This window comes from Mustela nigripes, chromosome 17 (genome assembly GCF_022355385.1).
Source record: "Mustela nigripes isolate SB6536 chromosome 17, MUSNIG.SB6536, whole genome shotgun sequence".
In the NCBI taxonomy this organism is placed as follows: domain Eukaryota; kingdom Metazoa; phylum Chordata; class Mammalia; order Carnivora; family Mustelidae; genus Mustela; species Mustela nigripes.
Window position 1 is genome coordinate 6,716,327 of NC_081573.1, and position 15,139 is coordinate 6,731,465.

The window sequence follows — 15,139 nt, forward strand, 5'->3', positions numbered from 1 at the left end:
GTGCTGAACCTGAAGGGTGGGTGGGAAGCTCAGGCTCCCCCCAGCCTCCTCTCTCCAGGCCCCTCCCCTAGCCTCCCTCGCCCGGGCAGCCTCCCCTCTCCCCGCCTCCTCCTCCTCCCCTCGGTCTGTGGCTCCTCCTCCTCCCTCCCAGCACTCTCCCCCGTCCCTCCTCCTCCCTCTCTCCCGACTCCCCCCCTGTCCCTCCCCCCTCTTCCTCTCCTCCCTCTATCCCCTCTCCCTCCCCTCCTCCCTGGCTCTCCCTCTCAGTCTCCAGCTTCTCTCTCTCTCTCTCTCTCTCTCTCTCTCTCTGTCGGGCGGAGTCGCCCACCACTGCCAGCCCAGTGCTAGGGGGACCTGCTCCAGGCTGCAGCTGCAGGTAAGAGACCTTCGTTGGGGAGGAGGGGCAGTGTGGGGAGCAGGATGGTGTTGCCTGGGCAGGCTGGTAGAGGGGGACATTTCAGGAGCCAGGAGCGGCTTTTCCCTGAGCTCGTTTATGGAGGTTGGGGGGGTGCTGCATATCCCGGGTGGGGATACCAGGTTCCTTCCGTGGGTTGGGGGGCCACCAGCAGCCAACATCCTCAGCTCCTCCTGTGTTCTAGGGAGCATGGCCGGCTGGGGAGGGGGTGCCTCCTGGCACTGAGGGGGCACTGAGGCACCATCTGGGGCAGTCCCCCTTCCCCTTCTCTCCCTCTACCTCCGCCTTCCTGCATCTGGGTCTCGTCTGTCTGTCTTTCCACATCTCTTGGGGGTCCTGTCCTGCAGAGTCTGGCCGCCTCTCTGAGTCCCTTTGCCTGTGTCCCTGTCTCTCAGTCCCTCACTCTCGCCTCTGTCCCTCTGGTTCCTTCTGTGCCGGGGTCTGTTCTGTGTCTTTTCGGGGTTCTGTCTCTGAGTCCCTGGTTTCTTTCTGCCTTCCTCTTTCACCATCTGTGTGTGTTGTGTGTGTTGTGTCCCTGTCTCTCTCTCTCCCGTCTCTCCTCTCCTGTGTCTATCTCTTCTGTCTCTGTGGGTGTCTCCCTCTCTCTCCCCTGCCCCTCTCCCTCCTTCTCTCCCTCTCCGTCTGTAGGTATGAGGTCTCTGTTTCTCTGTCTCTGTCTTCCCTGGTAGCTGGTTAACTCTCCTCCCACACACCTTTGTCCCCGCCTCTGGCAAGGGGGAGACCTGGAGGAAGAAGACTCCCCCTCCCGGAGAGTGGGCTCCCCCAGAAGGTGCGGAGTCCCCCAAAGTCCTCTCCCTTCTTCAGCCGAGCTCCCGCCCATCCTTCTGGCTGGTTTGTACCCTGTCCCTTCCATGAGAACAGAGCTCCTCTCCTCTCCCCTGCCTTGTATCTGGCATCCGGAGGCCAGTCCTTCTTGCAGTCTACCCTCTACTCTTTGTGGCGGAGACTGCAGCAGTCCTCCCATCTTGCCTTCCCATTCCCCCTCGTAGAGACTAGACCGGTCCTTCCTACAGTCTGACTGCTATGTCTCTCACCCTTTGTCCATTGCTTGCTTCACTCATCTGTTCCTTGGACGATTACTGAGCACCTTGCGTACTCCAGGCACAGCACTAGGCACCGGCGTGGGTCAGGCCAGTCCTTTGTGCAGCCTTACTTCCATCCCTCTCCTGGCATGCCAGCCTCAGACCTCTCAGTGGGGGGGGGGGGGGGGGGGCCCTCCAACGCTCCCCCACCATTCCCTGGGGGCTCCAAGAGGGCCCCTCTGAGTCTGGAGGTCCCTGGCCAGTACATCTTCTTTCCTGGGGAAAGTGGACCCTAGAGAAGCTGGGTGAGAGTTAGTGACCATGGGAAAGGGGAGAGCCTACCCTGTAGCCCTGGCTGGGATGGGGTGAGGTCCTCAAGTATCCACGTGGGGCCCAGCTGGGTTTGGAAGATCACCAGCCTAGGAGTTCCATGCCTTGCGTTTCCATCCTCCCCTGCTCCTGCCCCTGATTTGAAGCTGCTTCACCTGGCCAAGCTTTTTCCTCCCTCTGGACCTCAGTTTACCTATCAGGGTGTCATGGCCCTGGACACTGAGACTATGTGTGTGCCCCCCCCCCCCATCCCAGGCCGGGATGTGGTGTGGTGCTGGGAGAGCCTGGCTCACCACCGGAGCAATAAGTGGGTGTGTTTAGAAGCCTGTGTCCCCACCTCGAAATCCCTCCGAGGGGTGGCGGGCAACACTTGCTCCCACCAGACCACAACCAGGAACAGCCACCTCCCTTGCCAAGGTAAGGGAGAGGAGGGAGGGAGGAGGTCCCACCTGCCAAGCCAAACTAGGCTTTCCCCCACTTACGCCTACAGTCCCACTCTAGGCAGAAGGTCTCCAAGACCCCCGAGAGGCATGTGAGGCAGACCTGGGGTACTCGCCACTGACCCAGCTGGCTGCCTGCCCACGAGGGTGGGGAGAAAGGGAGAGATGCCACTATCGGCCCTCCTACCCTGGCCTCAACCTGATCCTTTTGCCCCTGGGTTCTAAACTCAGATTAGGTTTCAGGGCTGCTGGCGGATGGACGGAGAGAGGCAGAGGCGGGTGCGTCTAGCAGAGGAAGCCCAGCTGTCCCCCGGCAACAGGACTCAGAGCTCTTGGTTCTTCATTTCACAAATATTTATCTCACGGTTTCTCTGTCTGGCCCCTCCTCCCCTAAGGCCTCAGTGAGAGAAAACCAGGTTTTACCGGAAAAGGGATTGAGGCAGGCTTCTTTGCCCAGCCCCTGAGCAAGGAGGGCAGGCATGAGGACACCCTTTGCCAGACTCTGGTCTCCCTGAAGGACCTCACCAGCAGGGACGGGTGGTTGGACTTGAGGGGGCACTTTCCAGGGCCCTCCCATGATAGAGGGAGTTGATGCTCGAGATGAATTCCTGACTCCCAGGTGGCCTTCCTCACTCCTGAAAACCAGGGAGAAGGGAGGGAGAAGAGAGTGAGTCTTTGCTTTGGATCCTGGTGGGTTTGTAATTATGCCTAAGTTGTTGCTAATTAGGGGGCCGCTAATTGGATGTATCATTAGGGGCCTTGTTGAGGGGCTAATTGTGTGGTGGCCCTTTAAGAATCCCCCTCGCCCCGCCCACACACACACACACACACACACACACACACACACACACTCCTCAGGGAAGTTCTGCCAACATTCTGCCTCCCTCCCCCAGGAGCCAGCTCCCTGCCCGTGAGTACGTGGGCGTGTTTTGGGGGCAGGCTATGGGTTAGACTCAGAGAAGAACTTTCAGACATGATATCCGGTACCTGGAGGCACTGGCCAAGACAGGATCAGGAAGTTGTAGGCTCAGACGACCGACCGTCTTTCTTCTCTCAGTCCTCCCCTCCTTTTTTTAATAGGCTACTGGGTTACCAAGGCAATGCCAGAGTGGGCAGAGGAACTGGGAGTTCAGGCCACTCTTAGAGAGGGAGTTGAGTTGGTGCCGGGGGCACTGAATGAGCTTTTGACCTCTGAGCTTTGGCCCTCTCCACTGAAGAACCAGCTAGGGACACCCTGAAGTGGGGTGGTGTCATTTTTAATCGAGAGCTCAGGAAGGTGATGTCTGGGTGGAGAACCGGAGAGGAGAGAGTGAATATGTGGGGAAGAGCATCCCAGGAAGGGGAAATAGCAGGTGCAAAGGCCTGGAGGCAAGAACTTGTCTAGTATGTGAGGAGCCTTGAGGTGGCAGGGGCCAAGCAAGCAAGGGGGACAGGGGGAGACGAAGCCAGAGAGGGAACAAGTGGGGCAGATCCTGCAAGACCTCATGAGGCAGGACGAGGGCTGTGGTACTCTAGCTGAGACTGAGTTGGGAGCCGTGGAGGGTTCTGAGCAGAGGGAAGAGGTGAACTGACTTACATTTTTTTTTTTTAAAGATTTCATTTATTTATTTGAGAGAGCGAGAGCATGAGCTGGGGAGAAGGGCAGAGGGAGAGGGAAAAGCAGACCCTACTGAGCTCAGAGCCCCACATGGGGCTCGAACCCAGGACCCTAAGATCATGACCTGAGCCAAAGGCAGATGCCCAACAAACTGAGCCATCCCAGGTGCCCCCTAGTTTGCATTTTTAAAGGGAACTGAGGCAAGACACAGAGATAGCCACTCAGAGCCAGGATCGGAGGCTGGAGGAGAAGTACTGAAACCGTAGAGACCCCACAACCCACAAAGGAGACCAAAAGTCCAACACAGGGCCTTATGTCACAGCTGCTGGAGACCCGGGCACCTCACAGAGACCTGGGGGCTGCTGGAGAGAGACACCTGCCATCGTTGCAGGAACGAAGTGAGTGCAAGACCCTCCAGCAGCCCCTCCCCAGCCCCTCTCAGACAGACAGACAGATGTCCCAGACCCTGAACAGGAGCCCTCTGGGGGCCAACTCAGAAACCATGAGACTTACCTCATGAATTGAGGGCCTCCAGCCCCTCGCCTCACCCACTAAATTATTCACTCTGTGTTCTCTGGGGCCTGGCTTCATTCCTCCCTTGTCTGTGGGATTCGTCTGTGTGGCTGGGCAGGCCAACAGCCTGTTCCCTTTCCCTATAACATTCCTCGGTGTGAGGGCTCCGTGCTGGGCTTCTCCATTTACTGCTGAGAGGCATCTGGGTTGTTTCAAGACGGGAGCTGTTAAGACATTCTCGGATGTGTCTTTTGGCAGACACATGACCTAGGGCTCCCGGGTGCGTATGTACCTGAGAGTGGGAACAGCTGAGTCCTAGGACACGGCATATTCAGCTGTAGTTCCCCAAAGTGGAGAGACCAATGTACACTCTGCCAGCAGCGTGTGACGCTCCTCTGTCTTTTTATCTTTCTCCCCTGGTCTCTGTCTGGCCCTCTCTGTCTCTCTGCATCTCCCTCTGTCCTCATCCTCCCTCTGTCAGTCCTCTGCTTGTCCCCCATGCCCTACTCCCAGCAAGCCTTGGCTCCTGTGCAAATGGGAGGGGTCCATGCCCCACACCCACATTCTTCCTCCTCCCCCAACAGGACCCAACACCCTCCATGGCTCCCCTGGCCTTAGTGGGGTTTGCGCTCCTCCTGGGGACAACCCCCTGCTCGGCGGCGGCCACCCCAACCCCCTCACTGCCACCTCCCCCGGCCAATGACAGTGACACCAGCACTGGGGGCTGCCAGGGCTCCAACCGCTGCCAGCCAGGGGTCCTGCTGCCCGTTTGGGAGCCCGATGACCCGTCCCTGGGGGACAAGGCGGCACGAGCTGTGGTCTACTTTGTGGCCATGGTTTACATGTTCCTGGGTGTGTCCATCATCGCCGACCGCTTCATGGCATCCATCGAGGTCATCACGTCAAAGGAGAAGGAGATCACCATCACCAAGGCCAACGGTGAGACCAGCGTGGGCACCGTCCGCATCTGGAATGAGACAGTGTCCAACCTCACGCTCATGGCCCTGGGCTCCTCAGCCCCTGAGATCCTGCTGTCCGTCATTGAGGTCTGCGGCCACAACTTCCAGGCGGGCGAGCTGGGCCCGGGCACCATTGTGGGCAGTGCAGCCTTCAACATGTTTGTGGTCATTGCCGTGTGCATCTATGTCATCCCAGCCGGTGAGAGCCGCAAGATCAAGCACTTGAGAGTCTTCTTTGTCACTGCCTCTTGGAGTATCTTCGCCTACGTCTGGCTTTATCTCATCCTGGCTGTCTTTTCCCCGGGTGTGGTCCAGGTGAGCAAGGACCCATGGACACCTTCTTGGTGCATGTATGTCTGCAAAATCCAGAGGGGTGGCCCCCTGGGCTTGGAGACCTGATTCCTGTATTTGCAGAAATGCATGCTCACATCTGGGAGGGCCTCCCGGTATGGTTGTGCAGGTTGTACACTGCACGAGGGCATGGGGTATTGGAGGCAAGTTGGGGCTGGAGTCCATCGAGTATGCCCAAGCCATGTTTGGATGGCTCTGCAGACCCTGGAAAGGGCTCATCCACCCAGAGAGGGGTGACATTTTACACTATACCCATTTGGAAGGGACCTCTTTAGCTCTCACTTTGGTGCCGTATGTGTTAACAGAGTCCTTGTGATCTGTGTAACGTATACCACACCCACTTCATGGTCTAGCCAGGTATTTGCCAGGTAGGTTCACATGTTTTCTTACCCTCCCTGTCTTTTGCATAATTTATTCCTGTCTTTATAATAAGACCACCTCATTTGCATAATTCATGCCACAGTTGCATAATCCAGCCTTGTATTTTCTGACGGTGCTAATCAACTTGGGTAACTTGGTACAATTTGTATAATGTATCCATGGGCCTGCATAGGCATTGGCCCACATCTGTGTAATCTAGCTCTGTATTGGCCAGATATGCAAATGTGATTTGCATAATTCATTCATTATTCATAATTGATTGCTGATGGTAGGATAATTTATGCCACATCACTGTAATTTATATGCAATCCTTCCAACATAGGTATAAGCCCAGTCCACTGCAAAGGCCACTTTCCATAATCTATTCCAACAAAATTTAGCCCCACCGCTCCATAATTTACACCCACGTTCCCATAATCGTTTGCCTCTGGTTTGTCCAGTGTCTTAACCACATTCTGCTTGGTCTTCCTTTAAAACATGTGCCTAATTCATTTCCCACAACCCCGGGACTGCCATCTGCATTTGCATAATTTATTTATGGGCCTGGCCTAATTCATTCACACACATGCATAATTTATTTGAGGCTACCCAGAATTCCTTCACACATGTGTATAATCTCTCTGCGCAAATCTATCTGGTTCTGCCAATTCTAGTCTCTTTCCAGGAAGCAGCTGAAGTTAGAAGTATAAAAATTCTTTGCAGGTGATGTAAAAGCAGAGGGAGGGACCAGAAATCACAGGTGAGCTAAGGGGGAGACGGTAACACCAGGAGACAGGGATAAGAGAGGAAGAGAGATGTTTACTGTAGCTGAATAATGACTAGAATGCTGAGTCTCCTGGAAGCCGTGGTGAAAAGTACAGAAGGTTGCGTCACACGGTTCTCATGAGCTTATAGAAAGGATGGTATACTGGCTTGGGTTTTCAAAATGGTCTTTGATGAGGAGTCACAGCAAAGCTATGAAGAGAATTTTAGATACCATGAGCGACAAGTGGGTAGGGATGGGGGTGGAGGAGAGAGCTTCTCCCCACCCCGAGAAGGAGCCAGGCTCAGACTGAGAAAACAAGCTTGAAAATATCACAGCTCTGGGTGGAGAAGTCGCCATGGGGGATCCCTTTGGGAGTAACGCGGAGGCCAGGCTTATGGGACATTTTCATGAAATAATGGAAGGAACTGGCATGAGATCAAGATAGTGCCACTTCCTCCTCAATGGAGAGAACTGGAGCAGCAAGATGGGTCTGGCTCTGAGTTTTCTCCCCAAGTGCTGTGTGACCTCAGGCAAAGCCCATACCTTCTCGGGGCCTTAGTTTTCATATCTGAACCATGGAAGGGGTTAGACCGGATCCTTGGTTCTTGACCCTTCATACCGAGTGCTCCCTTTTTCTAGCAAATGCTTTGTTACCTTTTACTTGGACCTGAAATTCTTAGATGAGAGAAGAGAGGCCTTCTTCCCCAGTAGCCAAGTGCATGGACCCTGGACCCAGACACACTGGGTTCAAACTCCACTTCTGCTGCTCCCCAGCTGTTTCTTGGGCAAGTTCCTCACCTTGTCTGCCTCAGTCTCCTCAGCTGTCACCTGGGCATCAGCATAGCACTGACTCCAGAGGGTGGTGTGGGGATCAAACAAATTACACATGGAAGGGCTCAGAACAGCAAGCCCAGGACAGAGTAAATGTGAGTGATTCCTCCCATTAATGAACTTGCCTGTGCTGTTGGCTATCCGAAAGTCTGTATATGGCCAAACTGATATAAAGGAAAGCGATGTCTCACAGCTACGTTAAAAGTCATGGTGTGGGTACCAGATGCCAGCACCTACTTTCACCGAATAAGTTTGGGTTTAAGAGAAAGAAAAAATCAGGAAATGTTCCATGCAAGGAGCCGAGCAGAGGAGTGGGTAGCCACAAGATTAAAAATAAGCACATTCAGCATATATTAGAGCATCAGGAAAACACTTCATATACATGTAACAGAGCTGAGTTCTAGATTCTAATTATTAGAAGCAGGTTTTTTCGCCACTGCACATGTCCAGCGGGAGGTTCTGAGGTCAGGCAGGACATGGGACAGGTGTGCATTGTGTGGGGCTGCCCCATGAGTCGCTGGACCAGATATCCCCCCCCACAATTGTGGTGGCAGCTCACAAAGGACCCCAGATTGGAGACGCCTCCTCTTGGGGGTGTTCTTGTCCACAAAAGCTGTCTCATTTCCCTCCCAGGATGTGCAAGTCAATATGCCCTTACGCAGTAGGTGCCCTGGAAGGAAGATATAAGTCTCCTAGATTCGCCTTTTATTTACCTGCAAGGGGGGCGAGCAAATCTTAGGGGTTGGAGGCTGTCTGGGAGAATCCTGTTGCAATATACACAGTGACCAGTGCAATGAACACAAGGCCAGAATTCATTTTACAGCTTGTGTAGAAAATTCAGCTTCTTTTCACAGACCTGCCTGGTGGCCTTGTGAGGCTGTTTCCAAGTCCTGCCCTTCTCTCTGAGCCATCAGTAAACACAGCGACAAGGTGTGTGGGCATTGGATCGGAAAAGATATTTTCCCTTTTGGGCCCATTTTAAAGACACCTCTGGGGGCCCTCTGATGGTAAATAACCTTTAATGGTTCCTTCCTTATCTTTAATGAGAAAGGTAACTACTTGCAGACTGAGTCCCGGACCTCAGTGAGTGTTAGTATAATAATGGTAATGTTAATTTCACATTCTGAGTCTTTTCCACGTGTCAGGAACCGACAGTGCTAAGTGTTAGGGGTACATAAGCTCATTCAGTCTTGGGGACACCCCCACCTTACAGGCAAGAGGCTGAGCCAGACCTCCCTCTTCTAGAACCAGGATCTGGACTCAGTCTTTCCTTGTTTCTCTGGGGAGGTAGCATATAAACATGGGAACTTGCTGCATGAGGCTGTAAGGGGAGCCAACTTTTGCTTCTTTTAGAGTCAAAGTCCTGTCCCTAAGGGCCAGATTCTAAGGAGAGTCTGGCAAAGGCTGTAGTCACTGGTCCAGGGAGGCGGGGCGGGAGAGGGGAAGGGAGAGGGAATCAGGGAGCTTTAGCAGGAGGTAGAGTGGAGAGCAGGCCCTAGGTGATGGGTGGGGTTTGGACAAGTCAGGGGCATCCCAGGTGAGGAGGGGTGGAGGGGAAGTGGAGCAGGGAGAAAAAGATGGAAGGAAAGAGAGGCAGGAAGGGACACAGGCTCTGCCCCTTGAGGGGAGCTGGGTTCCCGGCACTGGGGCAGGTGGGCGTGGTTCTCAACGTGATAAAAGGCGGATGGGTGGATGGATGGATGGATGAACGGATGGATGGACGGACGGATGGGTGGACGGGTGGACGGGTGAGCGGATGGAGGCATGCATGCATCAGGCGACTAGGAAAGAGGCGGGGGTGGGGGTGGGATGGGGAGAGAAACTGCGAAGCATCTCACAAGGGAGAGAGATGGGTATCTACAAAAGATACAAAAGGCGGACAAGGGGACAGAAGCAACAAGACAGAGAGGAAAAAAGATTCAAAAACCGACCGGCGCCGAATGGGACGGAGGCAGGGAGAGAAAGAAGGAAGCAGAGAGGGGACGAAGCGGGGCAGGGACCGAGATGCGGGGAGATGCGGAGCGGAGGGGCTGACGGGGGGCGCCAGGCGACCACCGGGAGGGAGACGCGGGGGGGCGGCCGGGCGGTGGGGCGGCGAGCGCGCCCCCTGGCGGCGCGGCGGTCCTGACCCACGCGGCCACCCGCAGGTGTGGGAGGCGCTGCTGACCCTCGTCTTCTTCCCCGTGTGCGTGGTGTTCGCCTGGATGGCCGACAAGCGGCTGCTCTTCTACAAGTACGTGTACAAGCGCTACCGCACCGACCCGCGCAGCGGCATCATCATCGGCGCCGAGGGCGACCCCCCCAAGAGCATCGAGCTGGACGGCACGTTCGTGGGCGCCGAGGTGCCGGGCGAGGTGGGCGGCCTGGGCCCGAGCCCCGCCGAGGCCCGCGAGCTGGACGCCAGCCGCCGCGAGGTCATCCAGATCCTCAAGGACCTCAAGCAGAAGCACCCGGACAAGGACCTGGAGCAGCTGGTGGGCATCGCCAACTACTACGCGCTGCTGCACCAGCAGAAGAGCCGCGCCTTCTACCGCATCCAGGCCACGCGGCTGATGACGGGCGCGGGCAACGTGCTGCGGCGACACGCGGTGGACGCGTCGCGCAGGGCCTCCCCGGCCGAGGGCCCCGGCGAGGACGAGGAGGACGGCGCCAGCCGCATCTTCTTCGAGCCCAGCCTCTACCACTGCCTGGAGAACTGTGGCTCCGTCCTGCTGTCCGTCACCTGCCAAGGCGGGGAGGGCAACAGCACCTTCTACGTGGACTACCGCACCGAGGACGGCTCCGCCAAGGCCGGCTCCGACTACGAGTACAGGTGGGTTGGCGGCTCTCAGGGCGGAGGTCCCCCCCCACCCCCACCCCCCGCCGCCGGCCTCCGCGATCGCCCGGCTCCGGGCTGCCTCCAGCACCCACCCATCCGCGGCTTTCATTCATGGTTCGTTCATTCATTCCCGCTGAGAGCCTTCTTGGCATCGCACGCTCTTCTAGCGCTTGCCAGTTAGCTCGGCTGTCCCGGCTCCCCGGCATACCGGCTACCTGCGGGTTCTTGCGCTTGACGACACCTGCGTTCATGATTACAGCTCATTCTATGTGGTGTTACTGGATAGGACAAGTCCCCCACCACCACCACCTAACACACCGTGACTAAAGTAAAAATGTTTATTGAGCAGCTACGGTATACCTGGGGGTGTACCGTGGTGAACAAGACAGCTAAGGCCCCTATCCTCAAGTTGCAATAAAGCAATGAACTATTGAATAGATTAAGAATATGAAGGGGTTTTAAGTGCTAGGTGGGAAAATTAAATGGCATAAGAGGGAAGAGGTGGGACCCAAATTATCTCCAGGTTTTTGTGGCACCTTCAAGAAGCCCCCCCTTTGTACCCTCCTGTATCTCTCTGCCCCTCCCCCATCCCTCTCCTCACCCCTCTTTGAGGAGATCTGTGATCTTCCCTCCTTCAGCAGTTCCTACTGAATACCTACTATGTGTCAGGTACAACCTTTAGACGCAGAACAGTTAGGGTGCCTGGGTGGCGCAGTGGGCTTAATCCTGGGACTCTTGATTTTGGCTCAGGTCATGATCTCCGGGTGGTGAGACAGAGAGCCCTGTCTGGCTGGGCACTGGGTGTGGAGGCTGCTTAAGATTCTCCCTCTCCCTCTGCCCTTCCCCACCTTAAAACAGCAACAACAAAACACAGAACAGTAAACAAGATAACTTTTCTATCCTCACATGACCCACAAAAGTCTTATCTGTTTGTAGTTCTTCTGTCCATACCATACTCTTTCAAGAATGATAGTTTTACAGTGTCATTTGTTGACCGATGTGCAGTCTGCCATAGTTCTCTATAATAATACCATTTATAATGGGTCTACTATGTGCCAGAAACAGATCTGGGCCTTGAAGACCAGCAGTGAATGAAATACGTCAAGCGTCTGCCCAAAAGCAGCTGACATTCTCGTGGGAAAGACGGGCCATCAGGGAGTAGACACTGAAGACAGAAAAATGTCAGCTGTGAAGAAATTAAGGCAGAGGACGGGAGAGAGTGTTGATGACTGAGCTTCTCCCCGGTTCCACCTGCCAAGTAGTCTGCCATACCTCCCTTTCATCCTCTTCCCTGGGTAAAGCTAAGGCGGACCTAATTGTAGATCTTCAGTTCTGCTCGCCCTCGTCCCTTTAACTCTTCTCTCGCTGGAGCCGAGCTTCTGGGTTTCACAAATCTTCAGCTCCGCCACTCTGCTCCAGCCTCCCCCTGCCTCTGCCGAGGCATTTCCAATCTTTCAATATTTTGGCAGCTTCAGGCATTTGTAGATCATTCCCTCCACCTTGGGTCAGTCCAAGGTCCTTTGGTCTGCCCATCCCCTTTCATTTCTCCCACCCTCCCACCTCTCTCCCCCTCCATTCTGCTTCCCCTGAGTGGGGCTCAGGATCTTTGTCCTGTCATCCTGTGACATGGGATCCCTTTGGTCACCCATGACCAAACGCCCCCTCTCCCTACCCTCCTCCATCTCCCAGCTTCCTTAGACTGAAGAAGAAGCATTCACCATACTGGGGCCTGCTGTCACTCAACCTCTTCACCCTTCCACTCCTACCCACCCCCCTAGTCTGCAGCTGCCCCCACCAAAGGTTTTGCAGGAGGAAGTGAGGACGGGTGTCACCTGCTGGGATCAGAGGCGCCTCTCTCTCCTGCAAATGACCTCAGTACTGAGATGTCTGAAGTGTAGGAGTAAATGCTGCTCAGTGGTGGAACCAAAGAGCTAGGCAAAGTTGACACCTTTCTCTTGTCCCTGCTCTCCTATCCCAGGTGACGGTCACAGGCCTGGCATCACTTATCAGTGCAGCTTAGGTCTAGGACTGGGAGGCAGGACAACTGGGTTCCAGTCCAAGTCCTGGAACCTGTTTCTTGAGCAAGTTCCTGCTTCAGTGTGGGCATTCAGGGATGTCATGTATGGTTATTAAGGTTGTGCACTGCCTACGAGTACCACATCTAAGAAAGCTCTATTCACATAGTGGACATTGTAGATTTGTATGTCTGTTATGACAATGTCCTGATTCATGGAAATAAAGGGTCTTGAGGGAGGGAAGCCATTTTCTGATTTGCCCACAGAGATCATATGGATTAGGATCCATGGGCCTCAGTTTCTTCAAATTTAATATGATCTCCGAGCTACCAGAAGAGCACATCTGTTCCAAGATTCTGAGATTTAAGCACCTATAATCCTAACATGCTAGGGTCTAAAGTTTTAAAATTCCAGGATTCCCACATTTGGGTATTCTACTCCACACCTAACCAGTCTCCCATGTGCTGGTTCTCATATTTTCATCTTCTCAGAATTTGTGCATCCAGTGTTGAAACACAAGTCCGTCTTCTATATTTCTATCATACCTGGTTTCTAAAATCCCCATGTTCTTTGTCTTTCTGACCTTTGATTTTGGAAAAAATTCACGCCCACAGAAGGGCTGCAGAAATGGTTTGGTGAACCCTCATATCACCTTCGCCCAGAGTCACCAACTGTTCATTTGCTGTCCTGTTTGCCTTCACTCACCCTCCCTAATATATACTAGTATTAATCATTGTGGAGCTAGATGGGAACGGCTTGAGACAGCATGACCACTCACCTGTAAATACTTGAGTGTGCCCCTGCTAAGATTTATGACAGCCACCCCCCCCCCCAGTCACAATCTGACTGCCACACTCAGGAAATGTAATACTGAATCAATATTATTGCCCAGACTGCGGTGCCTGTTTGTATCCCCACCACACCCCACCCCGCCCCGCCTGTCGTCCCTGTAACATCTTGTGGCTGTGTTTTCCCTCCCTCCCTCTCTTCCAATCCGATCCAGACCCAAATGTTGCATTTCGTTGTCATGTCTCTTTAGAGTTCATCAGTCTGAATCCATCCCTCTGCTTCTCTAGGACTTTCGTGCCCCTGACACTTTTGAAGACAGGCTACTTAGTAGAACAACCCTCAATTTGGGTTGTCAAATATGTCCTCATGATTAGATTCAGGCGATGCACTTTTGGCCAGAATTCATGCAAGTGGTGCAATGTCCTCCTTGGTCCATTATACCAAGAGGCCCATGACTCCCCCCCCCCCCGTCCCACTACCAGTGATGTCCCTTTAACCATTTGGTAAAGTTGGTGCTAAAATCCCCACCTAAGCTAACATCTCTAACATCCCATAACTGTAGGATTCTAAGATTCTAATCTTTTTAAAAAGATTTTATTTAGGGATGCCTGGGTGGCTCAGTGGGTTAAGCCGCTGCCTTCAGCTCAGGTCATGATCTCAGGGTCCTGGGATCGAGTCCCGCATCGGGCTCTCTGCTCAGCAGGGAGTCTGCTTCCTCCTCTGCTCTCTCTGCCTGCCTGTCTGCCTGCTTGTGATCTCTGTCTGTCAAATAAATAAATAAAATCTTTAAAAAAAAAAAGATTTTATTTATTTATTTGAGAAAGAGAGAGAGAGCATGCAGTGGGAAGAACAGAGGGAGAGGGACAAGCAGACTCTGAGTGAGGACCCCAACGTAGGGCTCTGTCTTACAGCCCTGAGATCATGACCTGAGCTGAAACCAAGAGTGAGACACTTAACCCACTGAGCCACCCAGGTGCCCCTAAGATTCTAATCTGAATATGCAAATATCACTAGCTAACTTGTGCTGAGTGCTTTCCTTGTCTTATAACTCAATCCTTGTAACACCGCCCGCCATGAGGTAGACACTGTTATTAGTTCCACTTTACAGAAGAGGAGCCTGAAGTTCAGAGGGCCGCAGATCCTAACCGCCGAGATCACACAAGCCAAGAGAGCCTCGAGACCCTGCTCAGAGCAGGTGGGCTCACCGGGCTGGGTAACTCAGCTACCATGGACAGCGGCTCCAGGGAGGAAGGCTACAGCCACAGGGAGCTCCTTACCTGTCTCCTCCCAGTCTTATCATCTGATTCTACCTCTTTGCCAGAACCTTGGGGTCTCTGACCCCCCCCCCACGCACACACACACAGAGCTGAAGTTTTTTGGGAGAACTGGAGCCCAGGACCTGTTTCTTATCAAATTTATCACAGTAATGATAGAGAACACTCATGGATCATATAACACCTTTCAGAAATGGGGTCACTGGTGCATGCTGGGATGGATTGGGAGGAGAAATTGTAGATTTTCAAGGTGCATTTACATCCCAGAGTCACTTTGATGCCTACAGCCCTGCCAGGAGCCCACTCATTCCCTGTCCCCCCAAAGTTTCACTCTGACTACTCTGCCATCATTATCTCATTTCTTCCCCTGCCCCATTATAGAGCATCTCACATATGTTCAGAGACTTACACAACTGATGCTCATTTAGGCCCAAGCCAGCTCATATCCTTCCCCTCCTCAGAGGCCCGCCATGCTTCCCACCCTACTTCCCACCCTACTTGGAATAAGCACCAGATTCCCAGCTGGGGCCCCTGACATCTGCCCTGTTTCCTCTGTGATGTCATCTGCCTCATCTCCTTCCCCCCACCCTTGCTCCCTCCACTGGAGCCACACTTGCATCCTCAAATACTCCAAGCTG

The 15,139-nt window shown here is 53.9% G+C and overlaps 1 protein-coding gene across 1 annotated transcript in view; it reads left to right on the plus strand.

The window, feature by feature from the left end:
• Positions 1 to 220: 220 nt before the first annotated feature.
• Positions 221 to 15,139, plus strand: part of SLC8A2 (solute carrier family 8 member A2) — a 28,612-nt gene continuing 13,693 nt past the window's right edge. The window contains exons 1-3 of the mRNA XM_059381651.1: positions 221 to 376; positions 4,923 to 5,612; positions 9,753 to 10,417. Of these exons, the coding sequence (XP_059237634.1) occupies positions 4,938 to 5,612; positions 9,753 to 10,417 (1,340 nt within the window). The 5' untranslated portion in view covers positions 221 to 376; positions 4,923 to 4,937. The remainder of the gene's footprint in view (positions 377 to 4,922; positions 5,613 to 9,752; positions 10,418 to 15,139) is intronic.